This window comes from Brienomyrus brachyistius, chromosome 22 (assembly GCF_023856365.1).
Source record: "Brienomyrus brachyistius isolate T26 chromosome 22, BBRACH_0.4, whole genome shotgun sequence".
Taxonomy (NCBI): Eukaryota; Metazoa; Chordata; class Actinopteri; order Osteoglossiformes; family Mormyridae; genus Brienomyrus; species Brienomyrus brachyistius.
The window spans coordinates 13,754,871-13,782,095 of NC_064554.1; the positions used below are offsets into that span (position 1 = coordinate 13,754,871).

Genomic DNA, 27,225 nt, shown 5'->3' on the forward strand with positions numbered 1-27,225 from the left:
GGGTTCTGGGGAGCTGAAAATTCCCGATGGTGTAAATGGGCATTGCGGCCAATCAAGTACGCCCCCCTCCCTCAAAATTAAGTGGCTAATAATTTCTATTCATATTAGTCATGAGCCATTTTGCATGCCAAGCAGAAGAGATATGAAGTGAAGGCGCGTTGCTGTGGGCCTCCAGGCCCCAGGCCTGGCGAGTGTAAGCTGTAAGCACTGAAGGTGGTTTTGGGAGTCGTAAGCCGCTTCTCCTGCTCCGCTACGCCACTCACTGACCATACTGGGCACTGCTCCTCCACACACACACTTGGCATTCTTCTCTCCACCCTTTTTGTATAAGGAGTTTGTCTGCTTTGTGTCTTGGTGTAGCAGGCTTCCCATGGTCACGTTTTTTTTTGGGTGCATTACCTGTTTCATACTTTTTTTTTTTTTTTTTTAATGTTTTTAAGATGCTGAAGGGAAAAGGTCTGTTTTAAGATCTTGAAGGGCAAATGGGTGTCTCTCCTGAGCTTCAGCTTAGCCCATTGTTCCCAGTGGGGAGAGGGTTTCTCATCCCAGTTGCCAGTCACAGTGCGTCATCCCCAATCGCCCATAACATGAAGAGCATACGAAGCCCGTGCCTTTTTAAAAGCGAAGCAGGTCAGAACTGATAATGGGAATGGGGCTCTCTGGCTGCTAACGGTTGGATTTACAGCTTCACTTATTTTGATTGACTTTTAATGTGTTTAATTAGCTCTGTTATCAATCTCCAACTTGCTTTTGTGTGCAAATCAACTGCCAGAGGTAAAAGTAATACTGTTGTACAATAAAACAGGAAAAGGTTGTTTCTACTCCTATTGGGTCGTTAACTCAAGGTTTTTTGTTTTGTTTTTTTCCCCTCCAGTGTTGGAGTTGAAACTCTGGCTTTAATATAATTTGTAATCATTGGGGCAGGATGGGGGAATTGTGGTTTGGGGTGGGGGGTGTTCCGGAGATGGGGAATTTTTGACCATTCCTCACTGCTACTTGTTTCAGTCCTGTGTTGCTTTCTGCTTTAGAACCCGAGAATAAAATATGCGGAGTTTCAGCTGGCTGAATCTCGTTCTTGTTTTGAGGCCTGCCTTCCAGCGAACAAGGCGCCAGCGGGAACTCCAATCCATCGAGGTTGCAGTTTTCCACATTTTGTCGTTTCCCCGCACACTGTTCCCCACGGTTTGGTCACTTCAGATAATATGTGCAGCCAATCTTAAGATTCCTGTACCGATTGAAAACTGTGTCTTAACCCGGTCCTTGGGGACCCCCAGATGGTCCACGTTTTTGCTCCCTCCCATCCCAAAAATGTGGACTGTTTGGCTGGGGGGGAGCAAAAACATGAACCGTCTGGGGGTCCCCAAGGACCGGGTTTGAGAAACACTGTTTTAAACCAATAACAGAATAGTATGGGAACCTTACAGGTATTTACACTTGGTGTGGCTTTGATGCCGTTAATGTAAGAGAAGTATCCCTGAAGACTAAATAGTGAAGGGTAATGACAGTAGAACCCTCTGTCTGTTGGAAGAGAAGGTGAAGCAGTCGGTACAAGGTTGCTGTTGGGTTTTTCCTCTTGAACTTGGTCTGTTACAGTAAGAATATCTACACAAACCTCACACGTCCTAAAGATGGATTCACAGTGATTCACTAGTCATGTTTGTAGGAATGGTTTCAACTATTCAAATAAATGCATATGCCGAGGTTTGTGGTGTTTACCTGTCTCCCTCAATCAAAAACACAACTGGACCAAAGATTGTCCTGCAATAATCAATACATGATGTTACATTCAAGATGCTGATCTGGTCAGTTTGATACATTTTTATGCTCCCCCCCCCCCCATATATGCTATGTTAACATTGTAAACTAAGTTTTTGATGGACTGAATGTGTGATATTGCTGGTATTACAATGTTGTGTTCACCTTGTGTCCTAAGGTACAGAGACATTAACCAGTCTAAGGACAGTGTCCTCTAAGACGATGTTAACTACTTCCTTGCAATGACTGAGAATCGTAGCATTCCTTGCCATTGACTTCAGTGACAAGCACCGAATCGAGTTTGCCTCATGGATAAATTTTGGTCATGATTCAAGGAGTTTTTCTTTTTCAGAAAATGTGACCCATCTAGCTCAATCAACCTAATCCATGGTTGTTTTCACAACTATCTATAGCGTGCAATAGCTATTCTCCAGCTGTTCAGGAATTAGCTTTGTCTCCAGAACTACGTCAAGGGAAGACGTATCTCTTTCTGCACACCATAGTTGTGCTGTTGTTTTTGCACCTTTAATGAACTATACCAATCTCCCCCGACCTCTCTCATTAACAATTTCAGCTACATAAATTCCATTGACTGGAAATTTTGTCATCACCCTGTCTGACTCAATAACTGCAGAGTTCCAGACTTCCTCTGGCGTTAATCCCAGCAAAAAACTACCAGGAGCTTCATGAAATGGGCTTTCATGGCTGAGCAACTCCATGCAAGCCTCACATCAAGCGCAATGTGGTGTAAAGCACAGCACTACTGGACTCTGGAGCAGTGGAAACGTGTTCTGTGGAGTGACGAATCACACTTCTGTCTGGCAGTGAGATGGATGAGTCTGGGTTTGGCAGATGCCAGGAGAATATTACCTACCTGACTGCATTGTGCTGACTGTAAAGTTTGGTGGAGGAGGGACATTGGTAGAGGGTTGTTTTTCAGGGGTTGGGCTTGGCCCCTTAGATCCACTGAAGGGAACTCAATGCCTCTGCATACTAAGACATTTTTGACAATTCTATGCTTCCAACTTTGTGGGAATGGTTTGGGGAAGGCTGTTTACCATTCCAACATGACTGGCCCAGTCCATAAAGCAAGGTCCATCAAGACAGTTTGTTGTGGAAGAACATGACTGCCCAGCACGGAGCCCTGGTCAATCAAACAGCTTTGGGATGAACTTGAACGGAGATTGGATGTGAAGGCCTGGCTCACAACATCGGTGCCTGACCTCACAAATGTTCTTTTGGATGAATGGGCAAAAATTCTCAGACACTCTCCAGAACCTTGTGGAAATGCTGTTATGGCTGTAAAGGGGGGGGGGGGGCAACTCCATATTGATACCTAGGGATTTAGAATGGGATGTCAAAAGTTCCTGTAGGTGTGATGATCAGGTGTCCTATATGTCCATATAGTGTCTGCTAGGTGGTTTTAAATGTCATGCTCAATTTATATACATTATTTTGTAGATGTTTTGGTGGAGATGGGTTTTGATCCCTTTTCAACCACAGTTGAAACTGTGAAGCTGAACCTGTTTGTCCAGCTAGAATGTAATTGTGTCAGTTCTATAAAATTGTCATTGTTGACACCCCAGCACACAATGAAATATGTTCTCTGCGTTTAATGCATATGTGTGACAGCAGTGGGCAGCTAATTCAGCGCCTGGGGAGCAGTGCTTGGGGGCAGTACCTTGCTCAGGGTACCTCAGTGGTGTCTTGCTAGTCAGGGATTCAAACCTGCAATCTTTCAATTACACATGCGCTTCCCTGACCATTAAGCCACCAGTGCCCATATCAGTTGTTCATGTCAAGTTTTGGAAAAAAATGTGTAATATCAGGACTGCCCTCTGGTTGGTTTGTATGTCCAGTCTTACACAAATGCCTTGTGGTGATATGTAATATATTTAACATGACACTGGGTAAATGTTTCTGGAAATCAAATGAATCCATGGGTAAAGTTTTCATTTTTTTCTATACCATTTTATTATACCAATTTTTTAGAATCAATATAGTTTTTTCTCTTGCCACAAATCGAACTATAATGTAATAGGCATATTAAATATCCCTTTTTGATTGGACGACTACCATGAGTCAAGTATACCAATTCTGCACACAAAGTAAACCACAATTGCAACTCCATATGCATGCAGTCAGGAGGAGAAGGAGACTGCAGAATGGGGTCACTGTCGGGGACTGGAAGCGGAACTAATGGCTGGAAGAGAGATGGAAAAGAACCAGGCGGCTATAAACGGTAGCACAGGAAGTCTGTACATATGACCAAAAGACCAGAAGGCCTCCAAGAACGGAAGACATTGGCATCCCTCACCTACATTGGTGGGCGGGACTCTTATGCTTTAAATAGCAAAGCTAACTTTTTCATTGGTGGATTAGCATTTCCACTAGTTTTATAAACTGTTAGCGGACCAATTAGCTTCTAAGTTTAGTTCTGAAAACTGTAACTCTGCCTACATTTTTTTTGCGGGTAAAGTGATTGAAGTTTAACTGGTCAAAAATGTTTCGTAAACCCCAAAACCATACATATTTTCCCTGTCGATTGTGATCGTGTCTGCAGCAGTCTGGCACGCTGTTGGCTGATTATGTGTAAACACAAGATGTGATTGTTCAATTAAAATAAAGTCCATTTAAAATGGGATACCCTGAACTAAGTGGAGATCAGGGGCCTCGATTACGAAGCAGGATTTCTCGCTAATCCAGATAACTTGTCGGATTTAGTTTTTATCTTTGATCACTTAGTCTAAATCTATCTTTAATTTGACAAGTTATCCAGCTAAGCAAGAAATCCTGGGTGTTTCTCAATGCCAAGAATGCAAAGTCTTGCCTTTCAAGAGCAAACCTGAAGTGCAATGAATCAGTGCATTGGTCTTGTTTGGATGCTGTCGCTACAGGATGAGTCAACTGTGGATTTGAGTTGTGTATGTGCTGCAGATGGGAGTCAACTGTGTTAAACTATTAAAATATTCGACTATTCCAGTAATAAAGGACTTTAGGCTATCTGCCAAACCAACACCCTTACCAAATGTAGAAAGTTAAGGACCAACACTCATTTACACAAATTTTCACAAAATAGCAGATTACCTTTAATTGTCAGTTTAGATACTGGCAACTCCAACTACTACTCCACACAGGGACTGGACGTATGTTTTTTGTATTTGGCTTTCTTTTAATTAGTTTTCAGTTTTCGTTTTTTTTTTTTTTTTTTTTTTTAAAGATCATTTTACGGTGCTTTTGTATTTGGCTTTCAACACTGGTGTATGTGTGACTGAGATCCACAGGTGTTGACTCAGTTCCCGGGGTGTTTCTCAATTTGCGTACTTGACTGCACTTGTGTTATTGCGTACTTGTTTTATGTCATTTTCCCACTGCTGAAAACCAGTTCCAGTATTCAAGGACGGAAGTAAAGATGACTGTAAAACCCCCAGATCTCATTCTTGCCCAGCCCAAAGATCAAGAAAGCATCAGCCGCATCTTCGCCAAACAAGACCAGTTCCATGATTCATTGCGCCCATAATTCATTCTTGGAGGTAAGTTAGCAAGACCGAACTTGCCAAGTCCACAAGTATGGACTTTGTTCTTCCTGGTATTGAGAAATACCCCAGTAGTAATAGATGCAACTAATGTATAATTGATATTTGGGGTAGGGCACCTGGAGATTTTTACGGTTCTCTCTATATCTGTACTTAAGTACTGGAAATGGTCTTAAGCAATGGAGGATGAGGTAAAGCGGGTATAAGATGATAATACAAATACGGTTAAGGACGCACGTCGGTCGATACAGGCACCCCGTTGTATTTTGCGGGTTCTGATTGACAGAGCTATTGACCAATAAAGAGCTGAGATCCTCCTTCATAATTCCAGGCAACCGGCGCCATGTTTGTAGTCCCCAGGCGGTTTCACTGAGTGCGAAATGTCAGCATGGGCCAGTTGTGAAACGAGGATCCTCTGACAAAAATGCTTCTATCTCGAAATCGGAATATCACAGAAATGAAAAATGTCAACGCATATTTATTCCGGAGACACTACAGCATCCAATGACACCCAATTAAGTAAGTCCTAAATATCCCCTGGCAATCACTTTGGACCGACAGTTGGGACTTAAAATATTAACTACTTTAACACTTTGGTCTCTAGGTATGCTTTTAAGTGTTCGAGTCAAAAACCAAACCAAAGCTAAATTCGTATAAGTTAGCGGTTAGCGTCTGCTAAACAAAATGGTTATCGTTTTAGCGTTATCTAATTAATCTTCGGAGTTAGTGTTTTAACGGTAATCGAAGCGAACTTTTCGGCTGGCTGTGCTCACCACTCCTCAACTGCAATATCAGCAGGTGATATATTTAAGCAAAGTCATAAGAACTGCTAGAACTCAGTGTCATTAAAGTACCGGCATCCTGTGTCGTCCTGGCTTCACCTTAACTACAGCTGGTGGAGTCTACAGTGGACTAACCGTTATTATAGTGATGATCCTTGTGTTGTTTTAGATCAAGTCATTGCTGCCCATCTACATACAAGAGGTACCCTGCAATTTTACTGTGGTCCTTGTTTAAAATTCTATCATGCACTCCATTTACAAATTTCTTGAAACTGAAAGATGGAAGAAAACGCTTCCTTTTATAATCTGTTGTTCCATTCAGTTTCCATAACCAGTATAACAGTAGTGGATTGTGATTTGTAAAATGCATGGGGAGGCACCGTGTGGATATTTGGCACTATGACTAAAAAATACATATATAAAAACTTGTATGTAAATTTTGCTCTTCATCGTCAATGGATTTCGACGATTTGCACATGCATGCGACAGAATGACAGGATGCTGCGATCCGGCACCGCCGACGCCATGTGGAAACTCGTCCGAGCATTAATGTTAGTGGTAGTTAATCCTGTCTTGTGCAGAGAAGCCTGGTATCCAGGCGGGTTTATCTGTCCCATCAACGCTGCTTAAGCAAACGTTAAGCAAATGTACAAAGCTGCCATAGACTCCCATTGCAGGATAGCGTCTGGCATTCACTCTGCAGTTGGTAGTGTACAATTCAACTCACAACCTCTAGGTGTCATAATAAGACCTCATAATGCTGTATACCATAATGCGAATCAATTTTCAGTATGTAATACTCAACGACATTCCCATTGCTCCAATTTCACCAGATATAAAAAGGTATACTAAAAAACAGACTGCAACGTACCCAAACATGTTAATTAGCTACTGTTTGTTGCAAACAATTGAGTGAACAGCCACATAATTACTAAATAGTAATACTAAATAATGTGACATTTTCATAGAATCATTTGTAATAAACCAAAGTACACTGTGGAGCAGCGATTCTCAACCCAAGGGTCGCGACCCAAATTTTGTTTTGCAAATTCTGAAAGGTCCGCGAGGTAGAATTGGAAATGTAAGGACTTACATTTCAAAACGGGTCTTGGGTCTGCAAATGCTTAGCACAAAACTAATGAACAGTCAATCAATCCAAGAAGCCAAACCACGAACTTACATAGTACGTTTCCGTCGTTATTCGAGAAACGCACCCCGGGCTTGAAGGTCATGTTGACGCCCACAGCGGCCAAATTGTGCCGCTCGCCGCCTGTCAACGTGCTTTCTCATAGAGAATGATCGAATGACTTCCGCTCGCTTTGACGCTCTCGCCGCTCAGCCTGTGATCGTACCCTTAATGGTGTCATTTAGCATCTGTGTTTAACATAAATTACGGTCATCCAAAACATCTTTTCCAGGGAAAGCTGAAAGCAGGATTTGGCAATAAACACATTACTGGCAGTAGATGATTCAGTCCCAAGACAGCTTAAAGAATCAGAATAAGTAAACATCTGTAAACAAAGTATTTTATCGAATGCATTTTTTTCCATTAGGCTTCATCTTTTACATTTTTGGTGCAGCGGAACATTCTAAAATACCTATAAGAACACCTGCCTACTAAAAACAGGACGAAGACTGAACTGAATCCTGCATAGGTCATGAGAGTGGCTCGTAAGAAATCAACTGTTCTGGGGTCAGAGGGCTGGAACTGGTAGCCCAAAGGGTGGTAAACGTTAAGCCTGATGTCTGCTGCCAGTTTCCCCTGCAGCCAGCAGTAGTATGAGCCCTTGTCATTCAAGAGCACAGGGTCCAAATGGAGACGGCCTCCCCCATCGATGTAGACCCGCATTGTCTTCCTGACCCCTTCCATAAAGTGTCTGCGGAGCATCTTCCTCTCCCCTTGGTCCCACGCTACGGCATCCCTGGAGTTTGCTCCAGGACAGGTCAGGATGACTTTGCCATTCACTGGATGGTTTTGATAATACACAGGGAGCCCGGCTCCTTTGGTGGAATCGCCGAGGAACTCCAGGATGGCCTTCTCTTTTGGTGGTACCCTGGGTGCTGGTGGACAGGGCACCTGGCACTCCCTCACTTCCAGCTTCGCCCCTGTCAGAGAACCATCCAGCTGGAATCTACGAGGCACCGCAGGGGATCCGCACGAGGCGATTCCACGTTTGTAAGTCTTGTAGCGTACGTTCAGGTAGTCGCTCCGCAAATAACACAGACCCACTCGAGTTAGTTCGCCGGGTACACCGCAGCGATCGCACACTGACCATCGCCGGTATCTGTTAAACACGATGTAGTGTGGAGATTGTTCAGATCCACTGGTTATTGAAGGATTCTGAGAAGAGATGTCAGATCTGGGGGACAAAGACACCTGCTGAATCTTCTGAATATCTAGATAGTAGGCATAGAAAAACCGTTTCGATTTCGCGCTGCAGATGTAGTATCCAGAGTCTGTTTCCTGGCCTCTAAAGATGATTAGACTGAAGAGGCGGATTGACAGACGGTTCTGAAGGTCCGTTTTTTGGCCTACCTTAGCCATGTCTATCACTGATAATCCTTCAAAGTCCGTGATAACTATACTGTCCTTGCTGGCAAGATGTCTCTGGTAGTGCCAAACAACTGAATAGGCCTCTTCCGTTTTGCAGCGACATGGCAACTCAACTGTCCTATCGGTCAGCGACGCGACATTTTCAAACACCAAAGCGGCAGGATAAGCCTTCTTGGCAGAAATGGTCTCCTTTTCTTCTGGGCTCTCCTGGGCAAAGAGCAGTGCTATCAATCCGAAACAAAATGGAAAGAGCAACATTTTTAAACCAACTGCCATAACGTGCGATTCGAAAAATACTAATGAATATGTCCTTGCTTCACTGGAGTGGAGAATTCTCAGTGATGATGTTAGAGTTGCTATGGAGATAACCCTAACCGACAATTTCTAAAGTATATAGTAGCCTGAGCAATAATATATGGAGGATTTTTTGTGACATAGCCTTAATTATATGTGTCAACCTATCTTTAATTATGTCAGTCTGTTGTCTAATTAAATATATCAATAAATGATTCAGTTATTGCAAGGCTTATAGCAATTTTATTATTTATCGAGACATTTAATGAGTGAAAATTTTAAGATTTATCGAAGGATTGATTGCAAGATAGACTGACTATTTGAAGTATTCAGATATACACTGATTGGTGTGGGAAAACACAGTGGGATTGTTCATGCCGTGAACCTACGGTCTCATTCCTCTGATTTCTGTGCAAGGTGTTTGCCTTATTAATATGGGGACAAATAAATGGTGATGAATTTGGTTATTTTTTTATAAGATGCATTACAAAAAGTACAGTGAGCATAAGCTCACTGGCCCTTATACATTTTTATATGAAGACAGCTATTTATTTTCATTGGTTGACATTTGAACTGCACTAGTGTGCATCATCACCATTTATTTGTCCCCATATTAGGTTTTTTTTGGAGGATATTCCCACATCTTTACTATAAGACAGAAAGGGCAGTTGTGTTTTACTAAATGCCTGGAAAGTTCTGAAATACATTTTGTTTGATACCAAAACTGCATTTTGTTTTTTTTTTTCAGGAAATAAACAAATTAGACAAACCAGTCAGAAAATATTCATCACAAAACGGGTGACTCTAGAAATTCTGGATCTCTGTCCCCAGATTGCCGGCAGGTTTTAGAGCCCCTGCCCATATATGGTCCCCTGAATCATTTTCCAACCCACTTGCAACACCCCTGCACCATGCACCACATGCAGCATATTCTCTATTGTATAATCACAGAAGTATGTATAATGTAAGAAAACACAGGGCACTTACTTAATGAACACGGCTAATGGCTCATAAACTGCCTAGACCAGATGAATTACTCTAATAAAACACACTGAAACTTTTAATAACATATTTATATAAAAACATCATAATTTTCTTCAGAACTTGTATTACTTTTATGGTTACTAAATTCTAACAAGGACTCAAAACATACATAAAGTTTCTTATGTTTAGACTGTTAAATAGTAATGCAAATGGATAACTCAGTCTTTTACTTTACTTTTGTTTTTATTAAACAGCATCAGGAAGAGTTATACACTTTTAGCTGTCTTGGGTAATGCAGTGCAGTCGGGTAGTGAAGGGTTGTGTTTTCACATCATAACATTGCATTAGGTCTTTCAGCTTTTCAACATCAATCCCTTCCCCTGCAGCCTGAGCATCGCAAAAACCTTGGTCATTTTTCTCCGTTCCCCTCGTCTCTGTAGTATGTTCGTGGGCACTGTCATGGCCGACACGTGTGTGACCTTTCAGAGCTTGTTTATCCATTATATCCAGCAGCCTGCCGAACAGCTGCGAACACCCCTCTCTTTCCGCTTGGTCCAAGAGAGAAACGTTGAGGCTGAAACGACAAGTTTGTGACAGGCCCTGCAGGATTGCCAGTATCCCTGCTCCATCGCCCGCCTGCATACACTCTGCCATAATTATCAGAAACTCTCCCAGCAGGCCTGCACCAATCTCAATCTTGAATATCTCCCTCAACTTCGGCCCGCCGAGGGATATTATGCAGTGATATTTGTCTTTGACATTCCCACCCAATCGGCGCCAGTCGCGCTGAAACTCCGAGGCTGTCTGGGGCTGGAACTTCGCTGCTTCACACTGTGGAAAAAAATCACATAAAGATGAACTTTACAAAAATGTTGCAGTATCACAAAAGTAAGGCACCTTTTACGACATGAACCTTCATATTGCAAGTTTTCACAACATTCGTTTTTAGATTGTTTTAAATGGAATATCAAACAAAAATTGTTTTTGTAGTCGATGCTCAAACAGGATCACACTTTTTGAACGAGCCAGTTAGTGTAGATTTGATCCTGGCGTTTGGGTCATTGTTTTGGCTGGACGTGACCACATTTTACCTTGACAGAACTGACACGCATAGCTAATAATGATTTACAAATGATCTAACCCTGATATAGACAGAGTTGGGTAATTCAGGTCCAGAGTATTCAAATGTTGAGTTTAAAGAGTCACAGAGTACTCAACTGGTTGAAACAAAATCCCGTTCTGGACTTTTACTCTCTGGACCTGAATTACCCAACTCTGCTTATAGATCAGCTGTGAAGGAAGTAACGTGAATCCATGCCTTAGTGTATCGTCTGAAATTGATAATACGGAGAATATCCACTGGCCATGGTTACGATTTTACTTGTTTCACCCAAAGTGACCTGGAAATGTTCACAATTCTGAATAAAATGGGCTTTTGAAAATGCACAATATGATCTATAAAAAAATATATATTACAGTCACAATGTAGTTTGTGAGATAGACCTACAGTATGGTAGATTTGGATAACAAGCCCCTCCATTGATTGTTAAAGGTATAAAGCCAGTTCATTTAATATAAATGGCTGCCTTGGATGTTTGCTCTGTTTGCCTGGACGTTGAGTCCTGAAGGTGCAAAAAACTCCCTGTTGAATCCACCAGTCCGTGTCACATGGACCTCTTTGCTGGCCAAGCAGACATAAATCTTACGGATGATTAATGCCATGTATTACTACATTATTAGCTGTGGATTTCATCTGGCAAGACTACAAAACAATCTTGCCAAATTCAGAACAGAGCAGCTATATAATGTGAGATGTAAAGTCCATGAACCTATGTAACCCTTGGACGTGGGTGACTGTGCAGGTCTCACACTGAATCTGTTTTGTTCCACTTCACCACCCTGCTTCCCAGTCAGCTTCCTGCAGGGCATGTGAACAGGCTGAGTAAGGCAGCTGTGTCCAGGGTGATCTATCCTCTCTCTTTCTCACCTGAAATTCATCCTTTTGCATCAGTTAAGCATACTGTTAACAATGACACATTATCTGCCAAACGTGCTGGAACATGGAGCAAGGGGTTAAATAGCTGAGCTTATTTAATATTAACTCATACCTTAATAGACTACATGGGAATGGTACGGTGGCTCAGTGGGTAGTGCTGATGACGGGCTTTTGTATCCTATCCGTGCTCTATTTGTGTAAAATTTCCTCCCTTAGTCAAAAGACGTGGGTGTTTCTCAATACCAAGAATGTCAAGATTGTACCCGTGGCTAACTTGCCTCCCAAGAGCGAACTTGGGGAGCAATGAATCGTGGGATTGGTCTCATTTGGCGAAGAGGCAACAGATGCATCCTTGATATTTGGGGCGGGGCAAGAACGACATGCGGGGATGTTTACCATCCTCTCTACTGCTGATCTTACTATTAGAACTGGTCTTCAGCAATGGAAGATGACGTAAAACAGCTATGAGGGAACACAAGCATGGTCAAGTACGCAGACTAAGCACCCATGCACTTAGGACAATTTGTATGTCCCAATTACCCATAATACATTAATATGTCTTCTAAAATGGACTGGCATCCTATGTAGGGGGTTCCCACCCTTGGTTACTTATGATAGGCTCTAGGTTCCAGGCTCCCAGTGATATGGCACTGGATAAGCAGTTAGTACCTGTAACTAACGACATACTAGATCTCAGTGTCCGTGCTCCTATAATTCATTCGGTTACTCATTGTCACTCATTATTCGTCAAAGCATCTTGCCTCCTTTTGCGCTGCACCCATCCCAGAAAGAAATACCCCAATCTCTAAATCTACCCCCCCACCCCCCGTGTGTGTTTGCGGGCTGTGATGCACTGGCATCCTGTTCGGGCTGAACCCAGTCTGATGCCCTTTACACGCTTAGACAGCCTCCAGGCTGGCTGAGACCCAGTGAGAAGTCCTGCGAAAGTAAAAATGATTGATGCAAGAGTAGTGTTTTCAATTAACGATAATTCGCTCTTGAATGCTGATTTCATTCTGAATATTTAAATTAATTTACTTTTGGAATCGTTCGCTTTTGTTTTCTTTCAAACGTTTTTGCGCCTCGCTTCAGATCGGCCAGCGCTCTGGCAGACTCAGCTTCTCCATGTGTCCTATTCGGATTCTGTGGTACAGCTGGAAAACTCTTTATCTGGGCAATCATCCAGCAAATCGAGAGAACTCAGCCAGATCTGCCAAGAAGAATAACTGCACACTGAAATAAGCTTGGTATAAAAAAAAAAGAAAAAGGAAAAAAAGTTGGTGAAGATTTACTCACAAAAACATTTGGTTGTAAACGAGCTGTGATACAAGGGTCTAAATATTTTCTCACAGTAGGTGGCAGAAATACTGACTTCTTGACTGTTTTTAATAAAGGGATTTAAAATGTGTCTGTTTTCAAAATCAATATAAGAAAGTCATTTGGAAGGATCAATACATCTTGTCATGAAGGTAACATTACCAGAGTTGGGTCATTCAGGTCCAGAGAGTAAAAGTCCAGACCAGGATTTTGTTTCAACCAACCAGTTGAGCATAAAGAGTAACAGTCACAGAGCACTCAACTGGTTGGTTGAAACAAAATCCAGGTCTGGACTTTTACTCTCTGGACCTGAATTACCCAACTCTGAAAATTACACACTTCTGTCCAGCTTATGTACCCACTTATGTCTTCTGGAGGGTTGTGGTGTCTGAACCCTTTCCTGGAAGCTACAGGTGCAAGGCAGGGAAAACCCAGGATGGGACGCCAACCCATACTCCACAAACATAGTGTTGGGGCGGAGACTCGGACCTTGGACTTCAGAGGTAAGAGGTACAATTGCGGTCCCCTTACAAACTTTTATAACTAAACATCTAAGCCATCTTCAACATCCTCACACCCAATGTAAGCTGTTCATTGTAGGTAATTAGCATTTATTGCCTTGACTGACCTCCGTCACCTCACAGCAAACCATGTCCTTCTGCTTGGTAGCGGAAAAAACGCAATTCCATGGTTGTTTGCGTGGTGCCCCCACCACGTCGCTCTTCTCCAGAGGTTTCAAATGGGATGCCAGGACTATATCCCTGAAAGGTAAAACATTAACATATCAATATAAGTTTTGATATATAAATATTGACTTATATTAAAATATTATTTGAGGATGCAAGGCTTAAAAATATACTTAAATATTAGGGACAGCTCCAAGAGTCAGCCTGTATATTTATAAAGGTGATGTGTGATTAAATAACACATTTCCCTCAAGAGTTCTGCACCTGTTAAACAGCTTAACATGAAACCACGTTTTCACACTTGAAAGCTATTTTTAACAGTTCAGTTTTTATACACATCATGAACACTGTTCTACATTCAAAATATGTGATTTATTTTAAAAATACATTTATCACAAAGATATTGGTCAACTGCTTCCTTAGGTCGAGTCATGACACAGGAAGCATCTCGAGGAATGAGAAGTTGTCTACACACTTCATTCGCTTTGAGCTTGAACAGGATATATAAGCTACTATTTCAATTAAAAGGACCTGGGTTTCACTTATGCACTCAGTTCTTGCTGTGTGCTGATTGGTCAGTCTCCTATAATCATGCATGTGTCACTAATGTTAATGTCAAACAGTTGGATGAGTGTTTCAATCAAGGTAACAAACCAGTCAAAGCACAAGAGGAACTGAACGATTTAGTGAAGCACAAGAGCCTTTCAGTTTTAACGCAGTTTGTAAAATGTGAAGTAGCTCAAAGTGTCCGCCCTGACATGGATGATCTGCTCACTCTATGTAAGTGGCGCTCACCTGAATTCCTCGTAAGAAGCCACCCTTTGACGTACAGCTCGAAACTTGGCGTTATTTTCTCTTTGATACCTTTCGTCGGATTCCAGGGCAGCATTGAGAGCACTTTCCACTGACGCAAAATTAATTACCTCTGGGCCATCCATGCTGCATATAGATGAAATAACAACAATAATAAGAAAATCGGTTACAGATATTACGATATTTCAGTTTTGTTGTTTCCTCTTTGTCTAACTACTATACGTTTCTCATCTAGTTCATCCTTATTCCGTAACTGATCGACATTCAAGCTAGATAACGTTACCTTGCCTGTGTCTTGGTTAGTTTAGCAGCTCTTGCGTCCGGTGGTAAGTCCTGCTTTAAAATGTGAGTTTTTTTTTTTTTTAAAAGATAACTACTTAGAACTGTCAAGAATTAGATTAAGGAAAAAAATCATTTGTATTATTACTGCTATTTGCTGTTGTTTTATACAATAAGAAACTAAATTCTGGCTGTGAGTTTTAATTTAGCTAGCTTTCCTCCCTGGAAGTAAACAGCTCGTATCCATGGCAACCACTATAGCAATCGCTGTGCCTCCGTCAGTATATTACCGGGTTTGTGGCTGCTCTGCCCGCGACTAGTCTACAGTAGCTAGTACAGACTATTGGATATTACAGACCACGCCACTTTTTGTGGAAGGATAACGCTTCGATGAGGGAAAAGGGTCTGGTGATACGTTCTAGCAAACGCAGCGTCCCACGAAAAGCTGCAGGTTCTGCCGGAATGAGCATGCGCAGTGTGTGAAAGGCAAGCCGCGATACCGAGGTCCGAGTCGCTAAAGCGCGACTATGTACAACAAACTGACCTGAGCGGAGGAAGCCCGCGAGCTTCGGGTGGAAAACTTTTAAGTTACACTTAAATTCGAAGAGATGTAAGACATTTTTACACCATAAAGACAGGTATGCAAACTTTACACGCTGGTTTAGGAATTAAATACACAACATTGAGGTTGTGAGACCATAATTCTACGACTGGTATTCATCTGATAAATAATTTATTCTAAAGTGCTTGCTTTTCACAATCGGTTTCACCCTCATGTTTATGAAATTAAGTGAAATTTCATGGGCAAATTCTGGAAATATAAAAATAATTATTATCGTTGTGTACAGGACAAATAGGGTTTCATGCTCCTGGGTAAAATTCTTTTTATTAATACAACTTTTGACATAGAAGTTTTTATCGGTTATTACCTAATCAACAGATTTATCCAGTGTACTTGAGATTACTACTAAAGTGTACGTTATTTATCGATAATGTCTTCTTCGTGCCTTTTGTTTTACCCAAAACAGACATTTTGATATGTGGATGCAGTAATTTTATCCGTCACTCGAAATATACGTTTTTGTGTTTGTTCATTTGATTAAATCAAGTACTGACCCATTGGCAGCTGCATTGTAATTCTGCATTGTTGGTTCTGATCCTTATCTGCATAATCAAATATTTTATAATTGAAAACTCGGGACTTACCATGAAATTACTTCTATTGTCTCTGTCTCTATGTTTTTCAGGCTACGTCACGAACCAGGGGCGGAGGACGGGTCTCGCGGCAGGGGGAGGGGGGCAACGGGAGTAAATTTTGCTGACCTAGGGAGGAGGGGTCCCTCTTGGTAAATTTCTTATTGTGAGTTTTGCATGATCGTCGGTTATCAAGAGGAGCAGCCAATAAAATCTGCTGGCCGGGTGGGGGGCGGTCAATGGGGATACGGAGGGGTCCCCCCCCCACACACGCCGTGACGGGCTCGATTGCGGTCTAAACAATTTACATAAAAAAATCAACAACTAAAATTTACTCCCATAGTTGCGTATTTGTTATTAAAAAAGGTATTAAAATGAGATCAGACTGATTGCTCATGTAGAATTGCGCAGGAAATGTTCTTCACAATTCTGTCCAGTAGGTGGGGCTAAAATACTAGAATTTCTGAGAAAAGAAAGATAAATAAACAGAAAGTCAATATAAAGCATATCTGGAAATACTCTGTATGTAGTATGCAGAGGTGTTTATTGAATTGGTTCATGCCATTGGTTCACCCAACTGTCTTCTAACCAGTCTGGTTAGGGTTGGTGCGGTAGGGAGGGGCGGGGTGGGGGGGCGGCTATCCTGGGCAGCGCAGAGCACAAAGCTGGAGTATAGCCTGGAAGGGAGAATAGGCCCATACTCTTCATCCAAAATGGGTTCCATTGTTTTAGTTGTGGTTCAGTAGCATCACCATTAATGACAGGTTACAGTCTGCTTGTATTTATTCTGGATGTTTGTGTTCTATTAATGTCAACACCAAGGAAATCCTGTATTATGTTCTTATAGCATTTTAAATAATGATGAATGGGGCTTAAAAAGAGAGTTAGCAAACTAACCTCCTCTTATAGATGAACTTTGCTTGCCTTTTGTCTTTGATAATGAAATGCAATTTATAGATAAATGAAAATTTGCTGATTTGATATAAATTGAAAGGAATGATAATCAACTTTGGGTTGATCTCCTCCGAGTGGTACAATTATAGATATCATCCAGTGTGATCTGGCCAGAACCTGAAATGTTTGATCACACATTTGCAGTGAATTTTGTGTAAAAACTGGAAAAGAAAAGTATTTCTTAAGTTTTTGCTTCTTTTACGTGTTCGCACATGTGATCCCCGTTAAATCCACATGTGCTGGTTCTGGCTGCTGAACTATAGAGTTCCATCCATCCATCCATGTTCAATACCCACTTCTCCTATCTAGGGTCGCATGGGTCTGGAACCTATCCTGGAAGTAATGGGCACAAGGCAGGGAATGACTGAAGACAGGGCCCTAACCCATTGCAGGACGCGCTCACGCATCATTCACTCGCACATGCACAGCCATGGACAGTTTGGTGATTCCTATTCACATTAGCATGTTTTTGGACTTTTTGGGGGGACATGGGAGAACTCTTGAAGAAACCCCCCAAACATGGGCGTCGCCGCCATTAAATCTGAGGGGGACGTGTCCCCCTTCACATTTCATAATTATTCATTTGGACCCCCCCACATTTAACACAAAATATTCGTTTTATGCTAGTATGTCCCCCCCACATTCAAAATGCTTCTGACCCAGGTAACGACATGGGGAGAACATGCAAACTCCACACACATGTGACCCAGACGGAGACTCGAACCCGGGACCCAGAAGTGTGAGCCAACAGCGCTAACCACTGCACCTCCCTGCTGCCCTGAGCTGTAGCATTAAAGTGTCAAAAAACGGAAAAAAATTTGATAACCTTACAAAATTTGCCATTATCTATGCTGCTAATTCCCGAATTGTGATGTTGACAGGCAAAATACCCAGTCCCTCCATCACTCCATCCATCCATCCATCCATCCATCCATCCATCCTAGACAATATAAAATGGCAGTTACCCTCAGTGCATATTGTCGGACTGCAGAAGGACAGCCACACAAGCTCTCATGGAGCGCATGCCAAATAAGGAGAGTGGTGGCAGGAGTGCAAACCGCGATACGGCTTCCCACCGAGCCGCTCTGCTTCCTCTATGAATCAAATATACAAATTGTATTCATGAGGAAACATGATCAATGATCAGCTCACAGACACTTACATCTGAAGATCGATTTGTGGAAAATGAAGGCATTATCCTGGCTAACAGAAAACGCTTAGCAACTCCCCTTCTGGCATTGAATGAATTAGCAAAGTATGTCAGTCCAGATCCTTTAATTATTCCAAGTTGTTGACCTGGGGGGGGGGGGGGGAAGCAGTGGGGGAGGGTGGTGAGGGTGAAAGTTGTCGACGGGAGGGGGGCATGGAGGGCAGTGGTTTACTGTCAGTCCTCAGAAGGTCCCAACTTGGGAAAATTGCCATCTCGCCAGGATTTGCCACTGTCAGTAATTCAGAAATTGGTATATTGAATTTATATTAAAAAAAAATGCAACACAAACATCACTGTTTGCATGTATGTGTATCTGCAAAGGTCTTAGGCAGTCAAAGGAAATGCTTAAAGCTATTTATCTGGGTTTGCTCACAACTAAGAAAGCATGTTTAACATGAGAAAATATCCAGATTAACAGTAAGACACTAAAAAACTGCTAGGAATTTCTTCATAAAATAACTGGTATATTATGCATTATTTGTATACTTTTATAATGCATTATAAATGTGTTTATAAATGACTAAAAAAGTGTTACCTATATTTTTTGTGAAAGTGTCAGTCACTGGAGCAGTCACAGGTTAGAAGCCTTGCATGAGAGCCCACCAGTGAAACCACTGTGCTGACCCTGGAATTTGAACTGGTGACTTCCTGACCACAAGCCCAGTGCCCTATTTCACTGAGCCACACACTGCCCATCCCCCCCGTCCTGCTTAGATTTGTTGCACCGCAGAACCAAAGCCAATCTCAAGAGGCTGGACATTTTTTAAATAACGTCCCATTAAAGCAGTTCTTCAAAACAATACTTCTTGTTTTACAAGTTCATAAAAGAAAAAAACTCCACCTTCCAGTGAGTAAGGGATTAATGGTCAGAATACTTGCACAGATTCCAAATAATCCACAGTTTGTCCACAGTTTGCTCACTTTCTTGACTGTGCTAAGGAAATACACCTGTGTTTTGCACTTCAGTTAATATTCATCAGCTTTATTACTTTGCCAAGAGTACTTGTGGCTATTACATAGCGTTAGCCACACATTGCTTTGGTGACTGATTGTGACCCTGCTTCACTTCTGGGGCCGGATTTCTTGCTTAGCCAGATAACTTGTCAGGTTTAAGGTACCCCAATTTAAATGGTCTTTATCTCCCTTCACTTACATTTAGCCCGACTACCTTCCAACAAATCCAACAAGTTATCCGGCTAAACAAGAACTCCGGCTTAAATGATACAGGCCCCTAATATTGTGCAAATCATGTGGGGATAGAGATCTGTGGTATTGTGGGGAAGCTTGGTTGTGTCTTTACAGTAAATCCCATGGCTGTCAGATGTTTGTATCACAGTTGGGCCCTTGAGCAGCACCCTTAACCTCAGAGGTGCTGGTTGACCCTGCTCTCCATGTTGCTTTGAAAAATATAATTTTAGTACATGAGTGATGTCTAACTTCAGATGTCTATCCTATAATAACAGAAGCAGTACTATAGCTGACTTACTATTTCATGCATCCCTTGTCTGAACCAACGCCCCTTGCAGGCAGATCAATGAATTCAAGAAAACACTTGGATCCGTGCCTTTTAAATACATACAAGCCCACCGCAAACAGCATCCTCCTCTTGTTTGTTTGTTTATGCTTCCCTTGCAAATATTTAAAATAAAACACTGTGCTCTAATTATGTCACCTTTTTCCTGCTTCCAACAGCAGTTTCTCTAAGTACGTTTTGGATTTATATATGGTAAGATTGGAAGCTGGATAAATGGATAATTTTGTAATTCCTCCCTCTCATTATGCCCCTGTAATTTAGCTTATACCATAAAAACTATTTATTTTATAAGTTTCTACCAAGTCTATGAAACTAACAGCCAAGGCCTGCATAGAAATTTATTCTGAATTCCAATGAAATCACAAAGTGAGTCCAAATTACATAAGCTATAGTTATTTAAATTAGTATGTGAGCAATTTCAAAACAACTAACTGCGCTGGGCTAATTTACATTCATTTTTTAAAGTGTATAGTTTAAATAATATATGCCACAAATGTGGTAGGTGATGTCGGTTAAGTGTGATGAGAGGTGGAAATTTCAGGTACAGAAATTTTAAATCCAGACCATGATTTCGTTTTAACCAGTCAGTTGTACATGAAGAGGCACAGTTACAGAGTACTCAACTGGTTGGTTGAAACAAAATCATGGTCTGGATTTTTTTACTTTGTGGGCCTAAAATTTCCACCTCTGGGTAAGAGACAGTATGATTTCCATGGGACCTGGGCTATGCCAACATTTTTCTCCAAGACGGCAGGGGATCGTCTGGAAAACCTTGGAATGGTAACTGAATGCTTACAAGAACATAAAAAAATAAAATCACTGGTTTATAAGATTGTCTTAGGATCGATTGTTGAGTGATTGAGCAAAGTCTGACACTGTTACCCGAGTGTCTGAGAAAGAGCTGGTGTGTTCGATCCCGACAGTGACAGGTTCTTCCTTCCTTGGCATGACGTGTGCTACGCACCAACATCTCATTCTGAATTTTTGTTACTGCAAGCTAATTGAAAGTTTTCAGGCTTTTTAGGGTCAACTCTCCTCGCAGAGCCTTTTTGTGTCATTGGTAGTACTGTACCTTTATTGGTCTTTACCACGACTAAAAGAACACATTTTCCCAGGGTTTCTTTTCAGATAGCATCCGGCCTCGAACCCAGAAACGAACCAGCTTTGGTGCATTTCCATCTGCAAATGCGTGGCTCTACATTTCTGCGTAATTTTGATTTCTTGAGATGGAACTTTTTGGGAAGTTATTGCGTATTGCTGACCTATTTAGCACCATTGTAGATGGCCCGTGTGTTACAGAGTAATGACCTGTTGTGATATTCGGGTAGTCGTAGCACTGGGCTGTATTGCTAAACACTGGCTAATTGCGCTGCCAGTGACAGGTATCCTCACCGTAGGATTTAACCTGCTTTTTGGCCCCGAGGAGCTTCTCCTGGGAGAGCAGAGTTCATACAACCTTCTCCAGAGGCTAGGACAAGATGGTATGTACCACAAGGCCAAAGTGGGGATTGGTCAGGTTCAGGGTGCACCTGAGGAACTTCAACAATGTACTAGACAAGTAGGGGCAGGTGGGTAAAGAAGTAGGAGGGGGGGGGGGGGTGAAGATAATTATAAAAGCTTGGAGTTGTGTAGCTGGGAGGGAAGGCTGTGGCCCAGCAGGCAGCACGCATCTGCTTTGGGGAATAAGTGTCAATTTTTCAAGTTTTTTGAAGGCCCCCTATATTACTAATGAAAACTATCTAACCCAACCAAACAGATTCCATTTGGATCCAGACAGATTCTATTCTGGATTTTCAGCTTTTCCCTGAGTGTTTACAGCATCCCAGCTCTATCTGCATTGTTTTGTTTATAATGTCTAAATGGCTTAAATGATGTTTCAATCACCGTCTCACCTTGATTGCCTTGTTTAATTTCTTTAGCGAACAAACTCAACAATAAATGCATCGTCATTCCTATAAGCATCTCTGTGCAGATGCAAGCAAATACTCTGGGGCCTTAATAGCAAATGTTGGAGTTAAGTGTGACGTACGCGGGGTGATAGTCTATGTAAGGAATGCTTTTTGCTCAGTGCCTCAACATGTCCAGGTGGTGGGAAGGTGGTAATGGATCATTTAGCTTTTAGTGTGACCACTAGACATCGGCAAGAACTTCTCTGCAGTGTGTTACACCATTAACATGCTTAGTTTCGGGTGATGAAAAAAATTCTTAGAAACAGATGGAAGACTGGATTGATGTAAGCATTTTATTACAGCTTAAACTTTGCCTGTACAAACAAAATGAATTTCTTAGGGTCATTGCTCTGGTCAGGGAGGGGTAAAGACTTACTGTTTGGGTTGTCTAGTAATGTGAAATTCATTCATACAAACCTATAAAAGTGAAAATCTGGCTTATGCAGAGCGATAACATGGGTAATTTAACAGAAAGCTTTGCAAGAAAAAGGGGAAAAATCTGCCTCCTCTCAGGCTATTTATCCTTGAGTTCATCTTGATTGCAATGGAGTGCTGAAGACCGGGGCCTGAATTTTCAGACAGAATTTATTTTTCAAATATTTCTTTCATTAGTGCTAAACAAATGCAAATCAGAAGCAGCACCTCCAGATTACAGTACGATTGGGTTTAATTTCTGGGAGCTCAAAATAGCGTGCTTTTATTTTATGGAGTAGAAGTATACAGCAACATATTTGTTTCATGGTGAAAAATATCTTTCTGTATTTAATACAGACTGTATAATAGGGAGGCGGACAGTGTTAGAGAGGAACTGGAAACAGTAAGAAAGTAGATGAATGAGACAGATAGACGTATTATAACATAACACTGTCTGACTGCGTCTTCAAAGAACTTGTGAGATCGTTTGGTATAAGAAAGGAGGACAGTTTGAAGATACCCAGGACATTTTTCTCTATTTAAACAGGCACATCATAGAAATGCCTTCTTATAACTGACACTTCTCCTTGTATTTATTTTTTCTTAGCAACAATGGCGTAATAATCATTTTAGCATTATTTTATTGTTCTGCTGGCATGTAACTATTTTTCCATTGACTATAACTTAGTGTTCAGTGAACCAATTTATTTATGAGTACTTAAATGAACAAAACTATACAAACAAGCCTTGAGACTTGAAACATCAGGTTTGATATAAGTGACACTGGGCAGAGAGAGAGACATTAATCTCAGGAAAAAAACATTATTCCAAGCCCAACAATATGGCACAACTAAGAATAGAAAGTTTTTAAGCATAAAATGCATCCATCTGCATATAATGGTAGCCATCAGGAAAACAGGATGCAAATGGCAAGTTTGCGTCTATTGTAGTAATATTAAAAATGCATGCTAGTACTACAGCTGTTGCTAAGAAAAGAGCCGCTGAGATATTTGGGAATAGCGGACCCAATAACAACAAAAACCCATTTAATTGGCTTCTTCAAATGCAAAATTGTGAAGGTCAGAGGTACGATCCCAAGTTCCTACAGTAAACACCAATATGTACAAACATCTTGAGTCATTTGTACCTCACAATCATTCTGGCTAAATGTGATATCTGGGAATTTCAGAAGGCTCCCGTTGTGTCATACAAAGACATTCCTCCTTTGGAATTGTGCCTCATTCCGATGAAGCTCCTTAAGAAGCCACATCTGGTCTCAATCATCTGGGTTGAATTTCCCAGAATTGGCGAAATTAGAATCTCTTTTGTTTTAGGTAACTAATTCAACATCTAAGCCTAAGCCGGTGTTTCCCAATCCGGTCCTCGGGAACCCACTGCCAGTCCATGTTTTTGCTCTCTCCCACCTCCCTGCCAGTCAGTCCACATTACTGCTCCCTACCTGATGCTGGGTGGGAGCAAAAACGTGGACTATCTGTGTGTCCCCGAGGGCCGGTTTGAGAAACACTGGCGTAAGCCACATGATACCCTAGAAAGACAACATTTCAATGCATAATATAATAATATAAATGTTTGAAGTATTTATTTATCCAGATTGATTAGAGCTTTTAGATCTTTTGCTTTTAGTGCTTCGATGCTTTTGGGAAACACGGCCCTGTCTGCATCTCTGAATTCATTCATTTTATCTAAGTTTTTTTCTAAAAATTGATTGACCCATAGCTGTTACCCTTCAATACAATAACCATACAGCCCATCGTGTTTCACTGCGGATTCAGCCAGCACCGTGCCACTGAAATATGACACAACCCAGGGATTTACAAGTCTACTATCCAGCAGGTTTTCTATCCAACCCAGCTTCTGATGATCCTGGTATTTACCTGAGAACAGGTGTGGCTCATCAGAAGCCAAGTAAGATAGAAAACCTACTGGACAGTAGCTCTCCAGGACCGGAGTTGGAGACCCCTGGAATAACCAATCAAATGCTTCTGTCCTCTCATTATGGAAACATACACATTTGAATGGTTTTCTTGTTCTGTTTATGGAATAATCTGTCTGCACTTGGTCGGGATTGAAACACTCTATATATTTAATCCTAGAGTAAAAATTTCTTATAGCTTCAGGGGTAGAGAAGATGTGTCCAGACCACAAAACTTTCTGCCATCCACGAAGCCTCAGCTATTACCCCAACATTACGAAGAATTGCCTCATTTGCTGCTTCGTGCCACCTTTCCAAGTTGGACAGTCTCACATAAACATCTCGTGTGCATATTCATCACGTTTTATAGCAGCTCTGCACAAATCTGTGTCAACGACGCTTCTCTCTGCTACCTATTCTGCTGTGATCTCAACAGTCGCGTCACAAGGCATGTTTGGATTATCTCGTGCCCTTTTATGGCAACTGACCGCCATCTCTGTGTCCACAGGCACTTCGGTTAATGGGAATCCTGCTGGACCTGGTTAAAATAATTGAGTTTATAAATGTGGTCAGCTGGGCGGAAGTAAGGAGGATAAAATCTGGCTGAATGGTGCTCTGAGTCGAAATGTAATCTTGCAGATGAGCACTGATCAGTGCAAACTTCTGACTGAAGAGGCTCCCAAACCAGGTAAATGTTGCATAGATAAAATCATTAAAGGGGAAATAAAATCACGGGATATTATGAACTTGCATTTACGAATCCAGATGGGAGTAGATTTATTTGTCTATGAGACAGTGGAGGGATGGCAGATGGTAGTAAATCACTTGTGTACTTTGACTTTGCCTGCTTTTGTTTACTTTTGCATTGTGCATCATTATATAAGAATTTAAGCAGAATAGCAATTCTGTGATCCATGCCAAAGACGTCATGTGGTTCAACTTATCATTAGGGCCGATTTCATATCTTTTCATATCTCTGTGAACGCCCATGACCATTTTCCCGAAGTAACGCTGGAAGTAACTTCATGAAGGCACTCCACCTCGAAAATGTACGAAGAATTCATGTTTGTATTAGACAAGGGGCGGCATGGTGGTGCAGTGGTTAGCACTGGGGGCTGCATGGTGGTGTAGTGGTTAGCACTGTTGCTTCACACCTCTGGGACCTGGGTTTGTGTCTCCGCCTGGGTCACATGTGTGTGGAGTTTGCATGTTCTCCCCATGTCCTCCGGGTACTCCGGTTTCCCCCTCACAGTCCAAAGACATGCTGAGGCTAATAGGAGTTGCTAAATTGCCCATAGGTGTGCATGCGTGAGTGAATGGTGTGTGAGTGTGCCCTGCGATGGGCTGGCCCCCCATCCTGGGTTGTTCCCTGCCTCGTGCCCATTGCTTCCGGGATAGGCTCCGGACCCCCCGCAACCCAGTAGGATAAGCATAAGATGGATGGATGGATGGATGGATGATTTTTCGGTGCCTTCATTGTTTGTGTATCTGTACCTTTAAGAATTTTGCTCGCGCAGCACTTTTACTATTAAGTGCAATGAGAGTAGATCTTCATCTGAGGAGCTGAGTTCTGACGAAGCCTGTTGAAATGTGCCAGATCTCCTGTGCCGCTTTGCCAAGATCCCTTCTGCTCACAGCTCTCTTCCCTTTCAATGGGCAGTGCTGAGAATGTGTGGAAGCATTCGGTGTGCAGCTGCACATCACTCACATCCCCTGTCAAACCATTGGTCTTTACAACTTAGTGGTCATGAAGAAGAATTTCTCATGTTATTTTGACAGGATTTATGAACAAACAAGGAACTTGGACTTAATGTCACCAACTAAGTAATAACATCTTTCTAAGGTGAAAAAATATTACAATCTTGGTATAATAATATACCTAATTAAAATCTCTTTAATGGTGCTTACACAATTAGGTCTTTGCTTCCTACATTATAGTTGAACTAAATGTAGTCAGACTTAATTCAAAAGGATCCGGAATAGTCTTTTATTTTATTTTTTTAAATAAATACTGGAAAATACCCAACAGGGATTCCCAATGAAATGGTGGCACTGGCTCGACGTGGGTATCGGAGCTCAGACTATATCATTAATACCGACTGACTCATGGTATGTTGTATGTGCTCTGGGCTACTTTGAGTAATTAAATGCATGATTCATGACCATATCTTCCAAATGCTACAACTGAGGTCCTATTCACCAGCAGTTGGACACATTAACTGTTCATATAAATCTTGCTTTATGTAATATCGTTTTTTGATGCTTTATTTACCAAACAAAGACACAGCACCACGAGTTGGCAGGAGTTACATCAGTGGCACTGGGCTGGGTTTCGGTAATGAGTCCCTGCTGACACTGCCTGCGCTGATTATCCTCATCACAGTTTAAAGGCATCAGCTGGATGAGTTTTGCCCCCTCCCCACTTCTCAGGGAGTCTGTGCACCCCTGGGGAGTCGTGTTGATGGCCCAAGCCCCCATTTTTCCAAACCTGTTTTTTTTTGGTTCGCTCAGTTGCAACGTATTCGCTTTTTCTTTGGCCCCCTTTAGATCCCCGTAGAGGCCTGTCCACACTCCTACCGCTCTCTCTAATAAAGCCCCTTTGTTTGTGTGAACCTTTCTGTCCGGTGTTTCTATCCTCCCCTTGTGGCAGAATTCCACCCCACAGCTTGCCACATCAGGAAACGACCACTTAGAATGTGCGCGCTGTGAATTTGCGAGGAATGTTCCACTAGTATTGTTAGATAACTTGGAGAGAGTTAAGTAAAGCCTCACTGACATTTGGAGCCCGTCTAATAACTGAATTGCATTGTTAGATGTGCAGTTTTTTGAATGCTATGCTCATATGACTTATCATCAAAGCCATAAAACAATATGATCTTTGAGCTATTGTTAAAATGTAAGTATCTTTGGCTTAATAATTTATAAGCACTTGACAGTGCTTAGGCTTATTTTGGGTGATGTTCCCAATTGACTGCAGAGTTACGTAATTACAGGTCAAGACTGAAAAGAGGTGTGAAGGAGCAGTAGATCTTATCTGTCTT

The 27,225-nt window shown here is 41.8% G+C and overlaps 2 protein-coding genes across 3 annotated transcripts; both read right to left on the reverse strand.

Annotated features, from left to right (window-relative positions):
* Positions 1 to 7,622: 7,622 nt before the first annotated feature.
* Positions 7,623 to 8,885, reverse strand: LOC125718446 (Ig-like V-type domain-containing protein FAM187A). Its single transcript, XM_048992302.1, has one exon. The coding sequence runs from the start codon at positions 8,883 to 8,885 to the stop codon at positions 7,623 to 7,625; it is 1,263 nt and encodes a 420-aa protein (XP_048848259.1).
* An 865-nt stretch (positions 8,886 to 9,750) lies between these two features.
* Positions 9,751 to 16,258, reverse strand: ccdc103 (coiled-coil domain containing 103). Of its 2 annotated transcripts, XM_048992252.1 has the most exons (5): positions 15,287 to 15,458; positions 15,001 to 15,053; positions 14,700 to 14,843; positions 13,847 to 13,979; positions 9,751 to 10,736 (listed from the first exon to the last, which is right to left on the reverse strand). In XM_048992252.1, exons 3-5 carry the CDS (start codon positions 14,840 to 14,842, stop codon positions 10,182 to 10,184), a joined length of 831 nt encoding a protein of 276 aa, XP_048848209.1. In that variant the 5' UTR covers position 14,843; positions 15,001 to 15,053; positions 15,287 to 15,458; the 3' UTR covers positions 9,751 to 10,181. The 2 variants fall into 2 exon arrangements, with proteins under 2 accessions (XP_048848209.1, XP_048848210.1); XM_048992253.1 differs by lacking the exons at positions 15,001 to 15,053; positions 15,287 to 15,458 and adding an exon at positions 16,203 to 16,258.
* Positions 16,259 to 27,225: the final 10,967 nt, after the last annotated feature.

Coding starts and splice junctions, on each gene's coding strand:
- LOC125718446 (XM_048992302.1), bottom strand. CDS start 8,885: ATGTTGCTCTTTCCATTTTGTTTCGGATTGATAGCACTGCTCTTTGCC.
- ccdc103 (XM_048992253.1), bottom strand. CDS start 14,842: ATGGATGGCCCAGAGGTAATTAATTTTGCGTCAGTGGAAAGTGCTCTC. Junction 13,980..14,699: donor GCTTCTTACGAGGAATTCAG/GTGAGCGCCACT, acceptor TTTACCTTTCAG/GGATATAGTCCTGGCATCCC. Junction 10,737..13,846: donor TTTGCTGTGAGGTGACGGAG/GTCAGTCAAGGC, acceptor TTTTTTCCACAG/TGTGAAGCAGCGAAGTTCCA.